The 18,111-nt window shown below is 37.9% G+C and overlaps 1 protein-coding gene across 1 annotated transcript in view; it reads right to left on the bottom strand.

Moving 5' to 3' along the window:
- Nucleotides 1-17,544, bottom strand: part of Tacr3 (tachykinin receptor 3) — a 77,813-nt gene extending 60,269 nt beyond the window's left edge. Inside the window, exon 1 of the mRNA XM_005357315.3 lies at nucleotides 16,735-17,544. Coding sequence (XP_005357372.1) covers nucleotides 16,735-17,243 — 509 coding nt within the window. The 5' untranslated portion in view covers nucleotides 17,244-17,544. The remainder of the gene's footprint in view (nucleotides 1-16,734) is intronic.
- Nucleotides 17,545-18,111: the final 567 nt, after the last annotated feature.

Below are 18,111 nucleotides of genomic sequence, written 5' to 3'. Positions count from 1 at the left end.
TCTCTCTCTCTCTCTCTCTCTCTCTCTCTCTCTCTCTCTCTCCATCTCCTTCGCCCCTTCTCTCTGTACTTCACTCTCTTTTTCTCTCTCTGTATTTCAAACCTAGGACCTTGATAGATAAGCACTGTACCACTAAGCTACATCCCCATAAATGTTTTTAATCAGTAGATGGAGTGTACTCTAAGACAAGAATAAAAACTAGAGTATGGGGAATATATAAATGTAGTCAAATATAATGCATTGAACGTAGCTGTATATTCCATAATTTTATAAAACTGGTATCTTGGTGATGTGGAGGTCCTTCTGTCTGTGTATTGCTTTTGTTGGTTAATGAATAAAGAAACTGCTTTGGACCTATGGCAAAGCAGAACTTAGGTAGGCAGGGAAAGCTAGGCTGAATGCTGGGAGAAAGAAGGGTGGAGTGAGAGATACACCATGGATCCGCCGCTGAAGATAGATGTGTAAAACTTTGCTGGTAGGCTATGACCTTGTGGCGATGCACAGACTGATGGAGATGGGTTAAAATAATATGTAAGAGGTTTGCCAATAAGAAGACAGAGCTAATGGGCCAAGCAGTGATTTAATTAATACAGGTTTTATGTGATTATCTAGGGGGTCTGGGTGGCCAGGAAACAAACAAGTGACCAAACGGCCTGCTACTACATCTTAGAAAATTTCTTCATACCAGAAACACATAAGCAATGCGTTGCACTAAGAGTATCTAGCTTTTTATAGTCTCATAAAGTCACCATATAACTACATCGTCACATGAAATTAAAAGTGAGTTATATTCAATTGGCTGAGAGGGCATGAGAAACTGAAGAAATGGTCCCATAATCCTCCTCTATTCCTCCTAAACAGAATGTTGACAGTGCACAAACTCAATCTCAAAGCCTTTTTCAAGCAGTCACAACTGTACTGATGAAGATGACAATCGTTTTGCTTGGAAGCTACAATACAGGAAAATCTCTAAGCTCAGGAGTTATACAAAACTCAGCTATAACCCAGTTGATATGTTATACAACACACTGGACTAACTCAATGGTTTATATCTTAGTTCTATGTATTGTGCAACAATCCGTTACTACCAATTCAGTTGTATCAACAACCCAGGTTCAATTAAGTACAATTTCTATGATTCAAAAATCTTGGAAAATGTCACTCTTTGTTCTACTTAGATAGATCACATAAGTAGAAGTTTTGAGCACATTTGCATCTGGGATACTGGCTAATAAAGCATCTATGTCCACCCTAGCAAGGGTGTCAGGAAAATGTTCTTGTGGACAAAAGCTTCATAAAAACTTGTTTCTTTAGTCATCAATAAAAAAAGGGTAACTGTTGTGGGTATTTACCAGTGAGCTGTGAGTTATAATTATCATGATAACAATCTTATGTCATTGCTGTGTGATTTTTTTTTTTTACTCTTTTGGGGGCCTGCCACCTAGCTCACACATTGAGACTTATTCTTACTTATTAATGCCCGGCTTTAGCTTGTTTTGTTTCTTGTCAGGTTTCTTAAATTAACCTGTCTAACTTTTGCCTCTGGGCTTTTACTGTTTTCTTACTTCTGTATATCTTACTTTCACTCTTACTTTGTGGCTGGCTGGGTAGTTGGGCGGCTGGGTGACTGGCCCCTGATGTCCTCCTCTCCTTGTTCTCTTGGATTGCTCATCATTCTCTTTCCTCCCAGATTTTATCTTCTATCTATACTCTCTGATACCTTACCTACCCTTATTTCTGCCTCCCTATTGGCCAGTCATCTCTTTATTAGGACCATCAAGTATTTCAGACAGGCACAGTAACACAGTTTCACAGAGTTAAACAAACACAGTGTAAGCAAAAGTCACACACCTGAAAATAATATTCTCCAACATGTCATTTGCCACATTTTATTAGGTAGATGTGAATTAGAGATCGATCACCGGGAGATAATTTTTTAAAAGAATATGACCAAGAGGCAGAGATAGCGAGAACTATTTTAAAGTCTGCCTGCCACAAGAAAGGTCAAAGAATTCTCAAAGGAATCTAAAAGAATATCTTGTACTGAATCGGGTATATAAAAATATAAAAACTAGTGAGATCACCTAAAGTAACGGTTAGGTGAAAAGCAGAACCAAATGCTTAATATCAGAGACAGTAAAAAGAAACTTTAAATAAAGGCTATAACAGTAAGAAACTAGAAAACAATAAGAGAAAAGCAGATTCAGCAGGAGAAAGAAAAGGAAATCAATAAAGTTTGAATAAAATCAGTAAACCTGAAAGCTGACGCTTTGGAAAAATCCCTGAAGATGATAATACAATGGCAATTGTATTATCCATTGTATTCCATGAAGAGCAAGCAACACAGAAAATCCTATACAGAGTAAGTGATATCACCATAAAGACAAGTTTGAAAAATAAGCAAATATTGAAGATATTTCCTTAAAAGGAATAGAGTAATTCCTTAATACTATAGATCACTCACTCCAAATGACAACCATGTTTATTAAACATCCAACTATCCATCTAGAAGTGGTTGGTTCCACTCTTGGACACTGAAAAATTCAAAGAAAATAACACTGAATGAGGCACAATGCAGCATAACTGAAAACTAGAGGTTATTTATGATTTATATTTGAGGTTAATATTAACCTGATGTCAAAGACAGATAAAGATAGCAAAATATAAACCAACAACTATTGTGAAATTAGACACAGAGCCCTAATATAAACTCCAATTATTTCTGGCTCTCTTTACCCCCCTTTCCCCTTTCCTTCTCTTTTTCCTCCCCATCTCTCTGACAAAGACCTGTTCCATCAACAGTGTTTATTCTCAGAATTCAACTCTGCCTATGTGTATGCATGTGTCTGTGTGTTTTTTTTTGGGGGGGGTGTTAAATCCAGAGTTTTGCATATGCTCAGTGTAAGTTATAACACTAAGGAAGACTCCCAGCTCCTAAAACTTGTTTACAACTCTGACACTACTACTATCATGCTACTACTACACTATTACACTACTATTAATTACTACCATTACCACACTACCACTAGACACTAGACTACTACTAAACTACTATTACTACCATTAGCACACTACTACACCTACACTGCTACTACTACTACTAAATATCAGTCAGCAGCGACTTATGGTCCTCAGCCACCTAAGGGTCTTCCTGTCTGAATTATTCAGAAAGCCCAACTTTACCCCTTCTTCTTCCTCTCTCTTGTATAGCCAGGCTTCCCTTCCTCTTTGAGCTTTCCCCAACACCTTCAACAATCTGAGCTTCTCCACTGTTTCTCTAAAGCTTTTCTTCCCATCATGTGGCTGCTTGTGGACCACGGGTGTGACATCCATACCAGCTTACATGCTATGGCTTTTTTCTTCCCACTTCCATTTCCCTTTGGGCAGCAGCCAAAGACTTACAGCTTCTCTGCTTCGCAGGTTTTCTTTTAGACCCTCATGGAATTACCCTTGTGGTTCCATTTGAATCCTTCTTTTAAATTCTTTTACTGATGAAACTAAGACTCCCGAGAGGGGACCCTGATTTCTCTGTATCATGTAGACCTCAATGAGCTTCTGCACAGTTAGAATTACCATTCTGAAACTGTGGATATTCTCTTTGGACTTTTACTATTGGTTGCATTTTTTTTTGCACCTTTAATGTATTTCTTTAATGAAAAGTGGACTCAGTAGTTTTTGTGATGAAACTGCCTTCCTTGATTGAGGACCTGTAAACTATTTCTCATCCAATAAGAAAGTCTCATTGCATTTACAGAGCTTGTATTTTTTCTCTACTTTCTAATTTCTCCAGAGACCCCTTTCCACCTGAGGTCAATATTATTGAGAAAGTGTTCAACCCTTGGCTAAATTCCCAGATGAAAACTATCAGCTCAAGTCTTCATCTTTAAGTTGCTTCTAGGAAAATCAAAAAAATATGCTAGACTGGATCTTCAGTGTGCTCTTAGCGTTCTTCTTAAAGAAATCTACTAAAATTCACTTTGTACTAAAACCAAAAAAAACTAACCAAACAAACAAAGAACCAAAACCTCAAACTGAAAGCTAGCTCTTCCTAAAACTGGATCAGATGTAGTAGATGTAAGCTTGAATCACAAGAGCAAGGTAATGATCCTACAAACCCAGCAGGGCCTTTCATGCCCAGTGCCTTTTCCCTTGTGGTAAGGATGGGTCCAGTAAGCCTAACTATTTAACAGTGTTTTTCAAAGACACCATACTTAGGGTTCTTTTAAACTTTATTTGTGTAGAGCTGGTTATTTATGAGAATTTTCTCTCTTTCTTAGGCACTACTCCCAGAATCCTTTGCACCAGTGGAAATGTTAGCAATTTTTGAAGTAAGACTTTTTAAAGACAGTTTCACATAGTTACAAACAACATGACTCATACTCTGAATATAAAAATCTCATATAATCTACAAATTCATAACTTTTCTTAAGCAAATGAGGTTACAGGGTAATTGAATTACAATGGAGGAAAGTATTTCCAAGAAGACTAGATTATTGAAAATCATTCTATTTTTTTTTTAAAGATTTATTTCTTTCTAATGAGTATGAAAATGCCTACATGTGTTTATTTGCACAATGTATGTGCCTGGTCAAGAAAAGGTATTGGGTCCTTTGAGACTAGAGTTGCAGACAGTTGTGAGCAACCATGTGGGTGCTGGAAATGGAACCCACACTCTCTGTAAGAGCAGTTGGCTGTCCTACCCACTGAGTCATCTCTCCAGATCCTGAAATACTTATACTAGTTTTGTTTATATTCTTAAGAGAGATCATGAATACATCAAGTTTGTATCCAGTAAAAGTCAATTGATACATGTAAAATCATGAATGAATCTTACAAGCCTTATGCTAGGTGAGAAAAAAATAGGCCAGATTCAAAAGGCTAAGTACTGTATGATTGAATTTTCATGGTAGTAACAAAACATGAAAGAATAAGAAAATAGACCATTAGTGGTTTCCAGGGACAAGAATGGGAGAGTAATTTTACACAAAGCATATGAGACTTGGGGTGGAAATGCTCCTGGTGCTTATGATGACTATGGCACTACTACTAGCTTCTTGTTCAGCTCAGATTCTCTAAAGGGAAACTCCTAGTTTGCACAATGTGTAGCTCAACAAGGCCTAAGCCTAAACCTCACTTACAATACAGCTCCACACTCTGCTTTGCTTATGTCTATCAAGTGGACAAAATGGCAGCCCAGGTTCAGCCACACAGATGATGACCAGCCTGGGTTCCACCTAGTTTTCCAGCACCAGTCTTGAACAATACAAGGGCAGAATTTGCAGATGGATATTTAATAAATGTTTAGAGCAATTTAGGTAATACTATGTCTGTCATATCTAATTGTGATAGCTAATCTTTATTATCGGTTTGACTCTATAATCAATTGAAAGTAAGATGCTGGGTATACCTGAGAGGAAGTTGTTTTATCAGAATAGTTGAAGCAAGAAAACCCTTCTAAATCTGGGTGGTATCTTCTGGTGCAGCCCAGATGAAAAGACATGGAAGAAGAAAACTTGGCTTTTTGCCCACTTGCCGTCACTCTTGCTGGCAAGTCCATCTATCCTGTCACAATGTCATTCTTTCATTAATATTAGAACTAACTTAGGAACTGCAGCATAGGCTGGGGACCAGAAGCTCCAGTGAACTCTCCAGGCTTTCAGTGCCATATTGGGACTGCTGAGACATCCAGCCTTATAGACTGAACAACTATGAGATTCTGGGCCTCTCCAAAGTGGGCTTGCCATTGTTGGAATGCCCAGACAGCATCCTGTAAGACAACCTAATAAATCTTCTATTTATACAAATATTAAGTCTATCATCTTTGTCCCTTTTACTACTAATAAAATATTTGGGGTGGTACTTTATTTAAAAAATCAATTTAATCTAAACTAACCATTTGAACACATCAAGAGAAAAGAAAACATCCAATTAAATTTGAAACACAAGGATTACATTTTTAGCACATTAAAATATAAAATAGGGGCTGGAGAGATGGCTCAGAGGTTAAGAGCATTGCCTGCTCTTCCAAAGGTCCTGAGTTCAATTCCCAGCAACCACATGGTGGCTCACAACTATCTGTAATGGGGTCTGGTGCCCTCTTCTGGTGCCTGCAGGCATACACACAGATAGAATATTGTATACACAATAAATAAATAAATATTAAAAAAATAAAATATAAAATAATTTCTTTAGTCTCATAGAGTCTATAAAATATCAATTTTATGACATGTTTAATGATACATTGCTATACATTTCCCTACTCTAAGAATAATACAGGAATTTCCATTTTTATACATTTGTTAAACATTTGTGGTGCATTAAAACACAAATAAGGATTGGCAGACACATACATACAAAGGAAAAAATAATATCTCTCTTCTCACTAATACTTTTAATTATATCAATAAAGCTCATTGGTCAGCTCATTGAAGATCAATAAAGAAAATAACAAGAATATTTATATGCTAGCAAAAAACAAATTGAAACAGAAACTTCAAATATCATTTCACAAGTTAAAAACATTCACACATGAATCTAACAAACATATACATATGCAGGATCTATTCCTTGAAAATTACAAAATGCAATCTTGAAAGTCTTAAATATGCTGAAGAGAGACATTGGAAGATTTGGTATGATAAATGTTAATAATCTCCCAAGTTGACCTACAGATTCAGTGCAGTTATAAAGTAGGAGTTTGTTGTTAACGGTATGAGCTCATTCTCAAACTTATATGAAAAGGTAAAAGAGCAGAATGGAAAACTAAGGGCAAACAAGATTGAAGTAGAAGAAATCACACTTTCAGATGTTAAAACCCATTCTGTGCTGCAGTAATCAAGACCGAAGATTTGGTACAGACAAAGATCAATGGAACAAAATCAAGAGAACAGAAATAGACCTCCAAAAATATGGCTCATTGATTTTTTTGGCAAAGGTGAAAAGGCAATTAAATGGACAAATGGCAGTCTTTTCACTAAATATTTGGGAAAATTGGGAACAATCCATATATAAAAAATACCTTGATATCAACCTCATGCTTTATTTTAAAAAGCTTAAAATAATCATATATCTGAATGTAAAACATATATTACACTGCAAGTTAAATTAAGGAAATTCCCACCTAAACAAGACTAAGAGAAATTGCTCAAACATACCCACCTTAGATAAATGCTGAAAGATGTTCTTTAGGCTGAAAGAAAGTAACACCAAATGTTACCTCAAATCCATATGCACTAAAAAGCGAAGTCATATAGACTGGTGAGTTGAAAGAAAAAGAGTGGGAAAAGAGACACCATGATAACACTGAACTAAATGAGTAAAAATTAAAGAGCTGTACTGACTGCACTAATATCAGACCAAATAACTAGTAAGACAAATTCCAAATATAGATCAGTTATGAAATATCTGAAAGCAAACTTTAGAAATGGCACTTAAGGTAATATTTAAAAACCAATACTTAAGATAAACATGAACAAAAAAGAAATTCAGGGATCATTTACTTAGGATAAAGCACTGCTGAAAATAATTAAAGAAGATTTGAATGAACTGAAACATAAGGAATGAATATGGACCCAGAAGGCTCAATCATTTTCAACAATGTCCTCAAAATTGGTCAGAACATTTAACACTATCCTTGTCAATCTCCGAGTCCAATTCCTTAATATAAAGGCTCATCCTAAAGTCGTGTAGGAACTCAAAGGTTCTAGATATAAAAAAGATGAAAATATTAAAAGACTTGTTACAAATCACGCTAAAAGTGCAGATGATTCAGAGTGTGGTAATGACATAGGAACAGACACATGGACACCCAGAGATCAAAGCCCACGAGTTGTTCAACAAATAGTCAACCAAGGCCCACAGATGCATATATTTATATCTTGATAATTCCTTCAAATTAGGAGACCCTAACTGTCCCACAGAGAGTGGGTGAACAAACTCCTGGAGAGCTGCACAATGGGATACAATAAAGAAAAAAGTGTGAACAGCTCTGTGAACTATTCAGGCCATTAGATAATACCAGAGATGTTCTGGGGAGCAAAAGCACCCAGTATCAAAGATCACATGCTGAATGCTTATGTTAATATGACCTTTTCACAAGAAGACCAAGTGGCAAGGAGGACTGATTAGTCACTGCTAGGGCTTAGGAGAGGGTGAGGGTGGGAATACAAAGTGACCAAAGGTGGGAGTTCCTTTGTGATGATGGAGAATTCTACAAAATGATGGTGTTGATGAACTTAGTCATGCATTAAACAGCCTAGAGTTTTACATCAATCAAAATAAATTCTGAGTGGATTTCTTTTTAGATGGTGTCTTATTATATAGCTGAGGATGTCTTCCAACTCAACATAGCCATTGCTGACCAGGGAATTGTGGTCCTCCTACATCATCCTCCTGATTTCTGGGATTAAAAAAAATGTAAGATACCATGTTAAGTAAGTTTAGTAAATGTAAATCAAAGATAAAATAAAATGATAAAATATGAAGTTTCATACTGCCTCAAAAGTGTACAAAGCCAACCTAGAAACACATTAGCAGCCCCCAATTAGCAGCCAATAGAAGCAGAAAGTGAGAGAACGAAACTAGCAAACATAGAAAGCATTTGTACATTATGAGTAGTCAGCTTGTTACAGGATGATGATGATGATGATGATGATGATGATGATGATGGTAGTTATGGTGACGGTGATGACGTATGTGGAACAGTTTTGCTAATTTAAATTGTCATATTGTATTTGTAGGAATTTTTCCCTTAAGTTTATTTTATTATCCTCTAAAAATTACTAAGCCAATGATTGAAGCATATCTATGTAAAAATAAATGGGAAACACTATACAATGTGTCATTACTTATCTTCATGGCATAATTTAGAAGTGTGTAGGAATGGACACAAACGGTCAACGTCTGCTGTAAGAGTCATGGGTTAAGGCAAGTCAATGCCATTGCTTGATGTTTCAGCAGTGAACTTGCAACAGAAAGAGCAAAGCAAAGGCACACGAGTTTTCAGCTTCTTGTGAATCTGAAGAAAAATCATCTATTGATAATAAAAAGCTGCATTTGCTTTCACTTTTAAACATATGTTTTTGAAAAAAAAAGAAATGTATCCATAAGAAAGTAAATATCCTGCCAGTTACCCATGCTCTCCACACAGGCACTGAGCAGAGTAAGAACCAGAACTCCAGAGAGTTCTATTGGATCACTTTTTCTGCCTGCTTATCAGTCACCATATTTACCAACTGCCTGGAACCAACACAGAGTCTGACCCAGAATGACAGGACCACTGAAAGAATCCAGACATCTACAGACTTCTGAAGATCAGAGGAGAGGATTTTCTAAGCCTTTCAGTTCCTATTCAGTGTGGTGCTTGATGTCATACCTGGAGCAATAAGACAAGTGAAGGGGATGAAAGGAGTACAATGGGAAAAGAACTCAAAGTATCCTCTTCACAGGGTATGTAATTCTCTATATGAATGCCCCTAAAGCTCCACCAAAAGCTCCTACAGCTGATTCTTTCAGCAAGGCAGCAGAGCACAGAATCAGCACATAAAGATCAGCAGCCTTCCTATATACAAATGGCAAAAATATCAAGTCAGAAATCACAGAAATAATTTCTTTTTTTGAGCAGTCTCAAAAATACCTTGGAATAATTCTAAGGGAGTAAAAGATTTATATAATAAAAACCTTAAGACGCTTAAGAAAGTCATTGAGCAGGAAAAGACATTAGAAGATGGAAAGACCTCATATGTTCATGGATTAGTAAGAACAAAATTGTGAAAATAGTTATCCTACCAAAACCAGTCTACAGATTCAGTGCAATACCGATAAAAATTCCAAAGCACCTTTTCACCGTAATTGAAATATTAGTCTAAAACTGAATTGGGAAACAAACAAAAAAGATATCCAAAGCATCTCTGAAAATGAAAAAACTGCTAACGGTATCACCACCCCCAATTCCAAGCTATACTATATAGAGTTATAGTAATAGAAGCAACATGGAAAACAGAAAAGAGAAACATTGGTCATAGAATCTATGAGCATCTGATTTTTGACAAAGAAGCCAACAATACACATTGGGAAAAAGAGATTATCTCCAACAAATGGTGCTGGTCAAATTTTATATAATAAATTTTGAGCATATTTACCCCCTCCTCCAATTCTTCCCAGATTCAACCTTCTTTCCTTCCCACTGTTGGTCATTCCTGCCCTACTAAGGCCAATTTGTGTTGCCCAAATATTCTGGGATGTGTGACCTTTCACACAGAGTATGGTTGACGTAGGGCGTAACTCTTAGAGAAAAGCAGCTCTTTGCCAACAGTGAACAGCTGCCAATAGCTCTTGGTCTATTTATGGAGGGAACTTGTGCATGCTTGACTCTGGTCTGCCTTGTGCTGGGCAGGTCTCGTGCGTGCTATGAGAGCCACTGTGAGTCCATATGTGCAGTTGGCTTGCTGTGCTCAGAAGACACAGATGTTTTCGAGCCATCTATTATCTCTGGCTATAATGGTCTTTTTGTTCCTTTCTCTGCAGTGATCTCTGGGCTTGTGGAGGAGAGTCATAGTATATATGCTCCCTATAGGGCTGAACATCCTTTAGTATCTGTTTTTTTTTTTTTTTTTGCATCTTGGACAAAACTGTAGTGATTGATTTTCATTAATGATATGACCTCTAGTAGGTTTACCATATTCCAGATCAGGTTCCATTCTTGAGAATGATGAAGCAACGCAAACTGGATTCCATGCCCCCCAAAAGAGAAAACCCAAATTTAGCTAAGTAGAGAGGTGAAGTGGCCCACTTTTCTGACTTTCATTAACAAAATATTAGCTCAAAATATGGGACTTTATGTTTTAATCAAATGTGCATCATGATAATGATGACTATTCTTATTTATGTAATTTATTCTTGTAAAGCCTTGGTTATTCGCATGTTTTTGATTTGTAGGGACTCAGTGAAACTTAAAGTCCTTAACAACACGATTTTCACTTCAATTATTTTAAAGAGTTTGTTAATGGCTTTATTTGTCTTTAATACTACAGTATATGATTTAGAGTTGTTGCAGTAGAAGATGAAGGGATTCTGGTTTATTATGAAATTGACGGGTGTGTGTGTGTGTGTGTGTGTGTGTGTGTGTGTGACAGAGGACCACTTCTCTTGCCTACTACCAAGTCTGATGACCTGAGCTTGTGCTCAGTACTCACATGGTGGAAGATGAAAACCGAACCCTGTGTGAGGAGTGGTTCACACACACACACACATACACACACACACACACACACACACACACACACACCTCACATACTCTAAAAAGTGACAATTTATTAAATTGATTAAAAAGTTTAAAAAGAATGTTATCTAAGGACATAAAAAAATAAACCAGTATAAGAAAACATTTACAAACAAAGTCATTGTGGGTCATGGATAAAAGAAATTTGCACATTCTTGAAGGCTTTGTTACAATTACATACATGGCCCTCTGACTGAAGAGCTGGGCTATATTTCAACTTAGAAATTTTCATTTCTTCACTGACTTTCATTTCCAGATGACCCAATATTTATTTATTTTCTTTTGTTGCGATTTTCATTTGTGCGACATTATTGAGCTTTTGGTTTAGAAAAATCCTTTAATGTGGATTTTTATTGAAGTCCATTGTTATTTGTGGGGGCTGAAGAGACAGCTCAGCAGTTAACAGCTCTTTCTGCTCTTGCAGAGGACCTGCGATAATGTTTCCATTGGCAAACTGTGCTGCACTTCTGAAAGATCTTTGCTAATTTATACATGATTTATATTGGGCTAAGTCATATGAAATAATAGTTGGTGCTTTTAAGACTGAATAAAAGTAATGCCACTGAAATAAGTATAAGAATGCTATCTTTGCTGTGTACTGGTCAGTTCTCTCTTTCCTCTCTCTGAGTCAGGCTCATATACTACAGCCCAGCCAGACGTGGAATTCACAACAATCTTATCTCACCCTTCCAAGTGCTGAGATTGTAGGTGTTCTATTTCTCTCTTTTCTTTTTACATTTGGGTATACTATGTTATGTATTAAGGGTTTGCTTTTGAAAGCATGCCTATTGAAAAGCAGCTATATGTCCAATGCCTCAGTGGTACCTATTTACTACAGATTATTTGGGAGTATATTTTACTTCCTGTTGTTGGTATAATCTTGATATCAACTGAAGTTCTTCAAATTATATAACATACTTCTGACGTTAGCTTAGTTATGCCGATCTTACATCTTCACCTAATGAATAAATATGTATTTATTGTTTTATTATGTTCTCATGATTAATTTCATAAGAACTGGTAACAACAGGACTGGTGAGATGAGTTAGCAGCAAGTTGGCTACCAAATTCAGTTCCCCAAATCAGGGGATTCATTGCCTCTGACGTCTGTGGGCACCTACATCTCTGTATGTGTCTATGTCACACACACACACACACACACAAAAATAAAATAAACCTTACAAATGGCACTGTAACAGAACTTTCACTGTTAACCATTAGAGATAAATAATTTTTAGATACAAAAAGTGTTTTAAAAGTTTTTATAAAAGAACTACAAGAAAGCCAAAGGTTTATGATATTTCCTGAAAGTAATATCTCCCAAAACATAGCTTTATTACTATTTTGTAAATAATTCAATGATATCAAGTGATTGATCTTATATTGACTTCAGCAAATTCATCTTATGGACTATATAATGTGCCATGTACAACTGGGGTAATGGTAAGGAACTGTAACTGTAGAGACGTTGGCTTCCTTCAAGAGCAGAGCAAAATCGGCTTAGGGCTCTCAACTCCGATAAAAAGATAACTTGACTTAGATAAAAAGATTTCTAAAAACATTTACAAAATCATTAACCATATTATTTTTGGCAATAATGTGAACGTTAGCATACCTTTAGAGTCAGCCTTTGGGACAACTCTTTTCTATTGTAAGCTTCTATTTTTTCAAAGTGTCTTAGAAGCACCCTCTACCACTTCATGAATCATTTGCATGAATTAACCATGTGATAGGAAAACCAAAGATCTCTGTTAAAAATAGAAGATAGAGAATAGGTTCATTTTTCACTTATTCAGATAAACACTATTTCTTAGTTTATTTAAATATTTCTTTTAGTAATTATGAATTTTGGTATATATCAGAATCAAAAGAACATAAAGTGTCCTTTGCTGTGACTTTATTTTTGGGGAGTTACATTTCATATGAAACATATGAAATTATCTTTTCAAAGTTTATCAGGAAGAATAAGTGAATTGAATATTACAAAGGTATTCAAGCATTCTGCTCAAACTAGGCCATGTACTCTGTGATCATCCTTTACTATATTTTAAAAATAAAGCTTCCTAGAAGTTCTTACTTCATTTCAAATTACATGCCTAGAAAATAGAAGAAAATATTTATTTCTTATATCTCCCTAAATCAAGTGCTGTATGCAATAACTAAACAGAAATCACAACTTTTTTTTATTAACTGTTCTCTTAGTGATTTTCTACCTCCAACATTCTCAACTGAAACACAGGTAACAAAGAACTTGCTATGTGTTTTCATGAAACGCATGTGGTATAAGTAAGTGCTAGATTCTAACAGTCTAAAGGCAATCTTGATCTAACTAATACTAAAGGCTTCACAGCTGACCACTGGATATGATAGCTTGGAGGCTCGGAGGAGAAATAGTTCCGATCAGACTGAAGTGGTTTGAATCTTTGCTTCTTGGCATGATTTTGGAAAAGTTCGGCATTTTAAAGATATGTTTCATAGTCAAATGTTTTATTGCAGAAAGGCAAATTTGGAGAAAATGGTAGAGAAATACAACTTGATAGTGACCAACAATTCTACCTTGAGTTTGGGGCCTGGGTATCAAGACGACAGTGATGATAGGGAAGTGGCCTTTCAGGCAATAAGACAGGCTTTCAGGAATTTTTACTAATGCAATAAGAAGCACACATCAGTAGAAAGTTAAAACCTGTGATCTCACATTCAAGTCTTTGGTGCAGTCCTTTACAGAATGGAAATACAAAGCGATCAACTCTACTAGCCCAGAATGGCTTTCAAAGCCACACAATGCCTTTTACTGAATAGATGTGAGTCCATTACTGTCAGTTGCTTATAAGGGAATAACCTTTCTCAAGTCAGAGTTTTCTAAGAGTCACAGGAGCCTTGCAAACATTTGTTGCAGCCCATGAAAAGCTACAAGTCTATGTCAAAGTTCATTCTCCTTCCACGCTCAGGGGATCTTTTAATTTTGATAAAGAAACAGATTGAAGTGAGTGTGCTTTCCATTCAGAATGGTATTATATAAGCCAGTTTATATTATATTATAATAGAGAACATTCACCTTGAAACAACTATTGTTTGAGTTACATCAGGGATGCTCCACCTTTTCACATACCATATGATGCTAAATTGTCATTTACATAAGCACTGAGCCCCGTACACAGGGATGCATGAAGCCTGACGGCCACCGGTTGGATATGCCTGGTGATATATTCTCTTATTAATGAGAACCAATTGCAGATAATTTAATTTTATGGTCATTTTTAATAAAGCATTAATTATACCAGAGACTATGCATTCTGTGAAAATATATTGTTAGTAATGATGTAAGCCACGTGCTGCAGTACATCCATGCAACTGTAACCCCAGAAGTCATGATGTTCCTGCAACCTCAAAAGGATTAATCTTGCAAAGCTTAGCTTATGATAGGACTGCAAACACTATAGGGCCAGTTCTCCCAGTCTGCGTTTGATAAGCTATCATTGTTGAAAAGGTCCATGGAGTGGCAACAAGAATTTTAATGTGTTGTACTCTTTGACCAAAAAATTATCTCAAATAGGGTTTTCTTTACATCTATAGTTTTAAAATAAACGTCTGCTCAAATAAGAGTAGTCTTTTGAATAACAGTTTAAACAAGAGATTTGCAGTACATGAACTTTCAGAGCACACTTTAATTTCATAACAGATTGCTGTGTTTTTGTTTACAGTCAGTTTAATGATGCTCCCTATGAAATAAATAAAAAGAATAAGTAATAAAGTCTTATTATTTCAAGTCATTCAATAAAATGAAATTGCTTTGCACGATCAGTTAAGATAATGCCAAAGCTGTCTAAGAAATGTTGACTAGATAAAACTGGAAAAATAAAAATAAATTGTTTCCTTCTCGGAAACCAATTTTACACACACTCGAATTTCCATCAAATTGTATGCTGCCTTGTTAGCACTTCAAAAGGATTATGATCATTCTCTGGCATTATATGCCAATGCCTCTTCCCCCATCACAACGTTAAACACTCACACATAAGAAATTTGTTTTTAAAAGAAACCAGAACAAAATAGCAAAGGGTGATATGTAAACCTAAGAAGTGTTTACTTCTCTCTCTGTGGGGCAAGGTGAAGGGGGATTTCACCTTTCCAAGCTTTGGACTGATTTTGTTCAGTCTTTGCAATCACTTTTATCCCCAGAAGAAATGTGTGGGAAATCAGAGACAGACAGAAAGGGGATGATACGCTACTGAAGACCTTTAAAAAGTGCACTTGGTTATCCTACTTAGAGACATCCATCCTTTGCTCCTTCAGGTTGGCAAGGTGGGCCTGGTATAAGAAAGAGTATATAGCTTTACACTATTAAAAACCTTTTGTTCAATATTTCAAAAAATCAAGTATTTTTCCTCATTATGATAGCTGAGTGTAGCAATAGTATTTATGTTTGTTAATGTAAGAAGGCAATCTTTTCACAGAATCCTGAGACTGCTAAATTAGGCATTAAGCTCATGCAAGTGTCAATCACTAAGCCGAATGCAGGATCACCTGGTTGTAGGCTGTGTTGGATTTAAATGTTACCAGCTTTCACATACAAGGGGGGTTCATCAGTGCTTCCACAAGCCTGCATATTTCCTAGTGTTCTCTAAGGAAAAACAAAAGCATGGGGAATCTGTAAAAACTTGAATAGAATAACAAATACTTGAGGTTTAATAAGCTTTTAATTAAGTATTTCAGAGTTCCCACCTTAGGTGAAGAACATTTTCTATCTATCTATCTATCTATCTATCTATCTATCTATCTATCTATCTATCTATCTATCCATCCATGTATTAAAGAACCACGAACCACCTATTCTTTGGGTCTAATGTTTTATATATCTGAAAATTCATTACACCCTTCCAGGTACACAAATCTTCCTTGGATTATCAGATGTTAAATCTACCCAGGAACATCATAGAGACTGACAAGACTTTTAGCAAGGTCTTGCTGCTTCTGATGGACCCTGGACAGGAGGACAGGAGAGTGCTGACTTTGGGGCAGGTTTAGAGAGCAGAGAATGATTAAGACTAAGACTCTGGAAAAGCATGGCAGGGGGATGGGAGACTCCTTGTGTTTTTTGTTTTTGTTTTTTTGTTTTTCTTAAGCCAGCATAGTGACTGACCAACAGAGAAAAGAAAGGCAAAAGATTAATTTTCCACGGAGCAGAAATTCTAAACAATACTTCCATTATTCTAGCTAATTGCTTACTTGGAATGAGAGATTTCCAAGAATGAGTATTCGTTTGTCTCTGGTCCCTCTAGATGCCCTATCCCAGGGTGATGGAGCTGGAATGCACGGGTCATGGGAGGAGAAACTGGTTCGTAGTTCCTTCACTTTTAAAGCCCTCTTGGGTCATTATTTCTTTTGCAACCATACCAACTGCTTGTCCCATTTTGCTCCTCTTGCCCTGGTCCGCCCCCTCCCCCACTCCCCCTCACCTGTCCACTGCAATGGCTGTCATAGAGTAGATGCTGGCAAACACCGCTGTGATGGGAAAGAAGTTCTGGAAGCGGCAGTAGTTGGCGCCAAAGTACCATTCGCTGTGAAGAGCATAGATGAAATTGACCAAGGTGTTAAAGGCGGCCATGGAGGCGTCGGAGAAAGCCAGGTTTACCAGGAAATAGTTGGTGACGGTCCTCATGCGCTTGTGGGCCAGGATGATCCAGATAACGATGAGGTTGCCAAAGACTGCCACAGCCACCACCAAGCCATAGGCCAGCGACCAGAGTGCGATCCGCCAGGACGGCTGCACGAACTGGTTCGTGAGGTTGCCCCGGGCCTGGGAGGGTGCCTGGGAAGTCATCGGCAGCCCCAGAGCCGAGGAGAAGTTGCCAGCCTGGAGCGCAAGCCACTCAGTGACCCCCAATCCAGCGCTCAGGTTCTCTGCCTGCGTTCCCACGCCTGCCGCCCCGTCGGTCCAGCTTTCAGCGGTGGGGACTGAAGCCATGGCCAGCGTCTGCAGCCCCGGACGTGCCACACTCCCGCTGCCAGCCGGAGCCGGCTCCCTTGAAGTTCTCCAACCTCTGGGCACGGCGGTTTCGGGTACTGCCTGGTAGCAAGCAGGGAAGGTACCGGTTCCTGGGATGCTGTGATGGGGCAGACGATGCGGAGCAGGGGCCACACTTAGTCCTGGGAGTTTGCGTCTCTGTCTGGCAGGAAAGAATCAGGGACTGTTCCAGCTTGGGTCCTGCCAGGGAGGAGCTACCAGGCAGCAGCCAGAGAGCTGAGATCTGCTCTGAAGGCGCGCTTTATAGTCTCCAGGAGTCCCCAGGATCCGTGACGTCGCGGGTTGCAAGATTGACGAACACCCCACCCCCACCCCCTGCAAGCTCCCGCTCTAGGCTCTCCCCTTCTCCAGCCCACACTCAGGATTTCATTCATTCTCTGCTCCTCTTCAGGAGACTGCCGGCTAATGGCACAGGAAAGACATGCTTTGTTCCCAGCATCAAATCTTACCAAAATTGTCTTCCCGCTTTTAACTTTAGGATTTTGCTCTGAGTTTTTCAGTGAGATGTACTTTCCTGAAACAACTAACGATTCACCAATAAGTAGAAGGCAAGATGACAGGTAAACGTGGGGCGGGGGGATGAGGAGGAAATCAGCCAGCAGCAGGCAGTGGGTACGGGCGACTATACTCTGTGTCATGGGCTTCGCTATTTAAGTCAGCATTTGAGTCCTGTTTATATGTTCAGTCGGAGATTCCTTTTCTTGCTCCCACTTTCAAGTGTTCACCACTTCCTTTCTTCTAACCCTCATTACTGGAAATCTGCTCCCTCTGCTTTGTTCCCCTCAGATGGACCCCCGCCCCGGCCAGG

This window comes from Microtus ochrogaster, chromosome 21 (assembly GCF_000317375.1).
Source record: "Microtus ochrogaster isolate Prairie Vole_2 chromosome 21, MicOch1.0, whole genome shotgun sequence".
In the NCBI taxonomy this organism is placed as follows: Eukaryota; Metazoa; Chordata; class Mammalia; order Rodentia; family Cricetidae; genus Microtus; species Microtus ochrogaster.
Note: the sequence above shows the minus strand (reverse complement) of the source record. Positions and strands in the feature narration are given on the sequence as shown.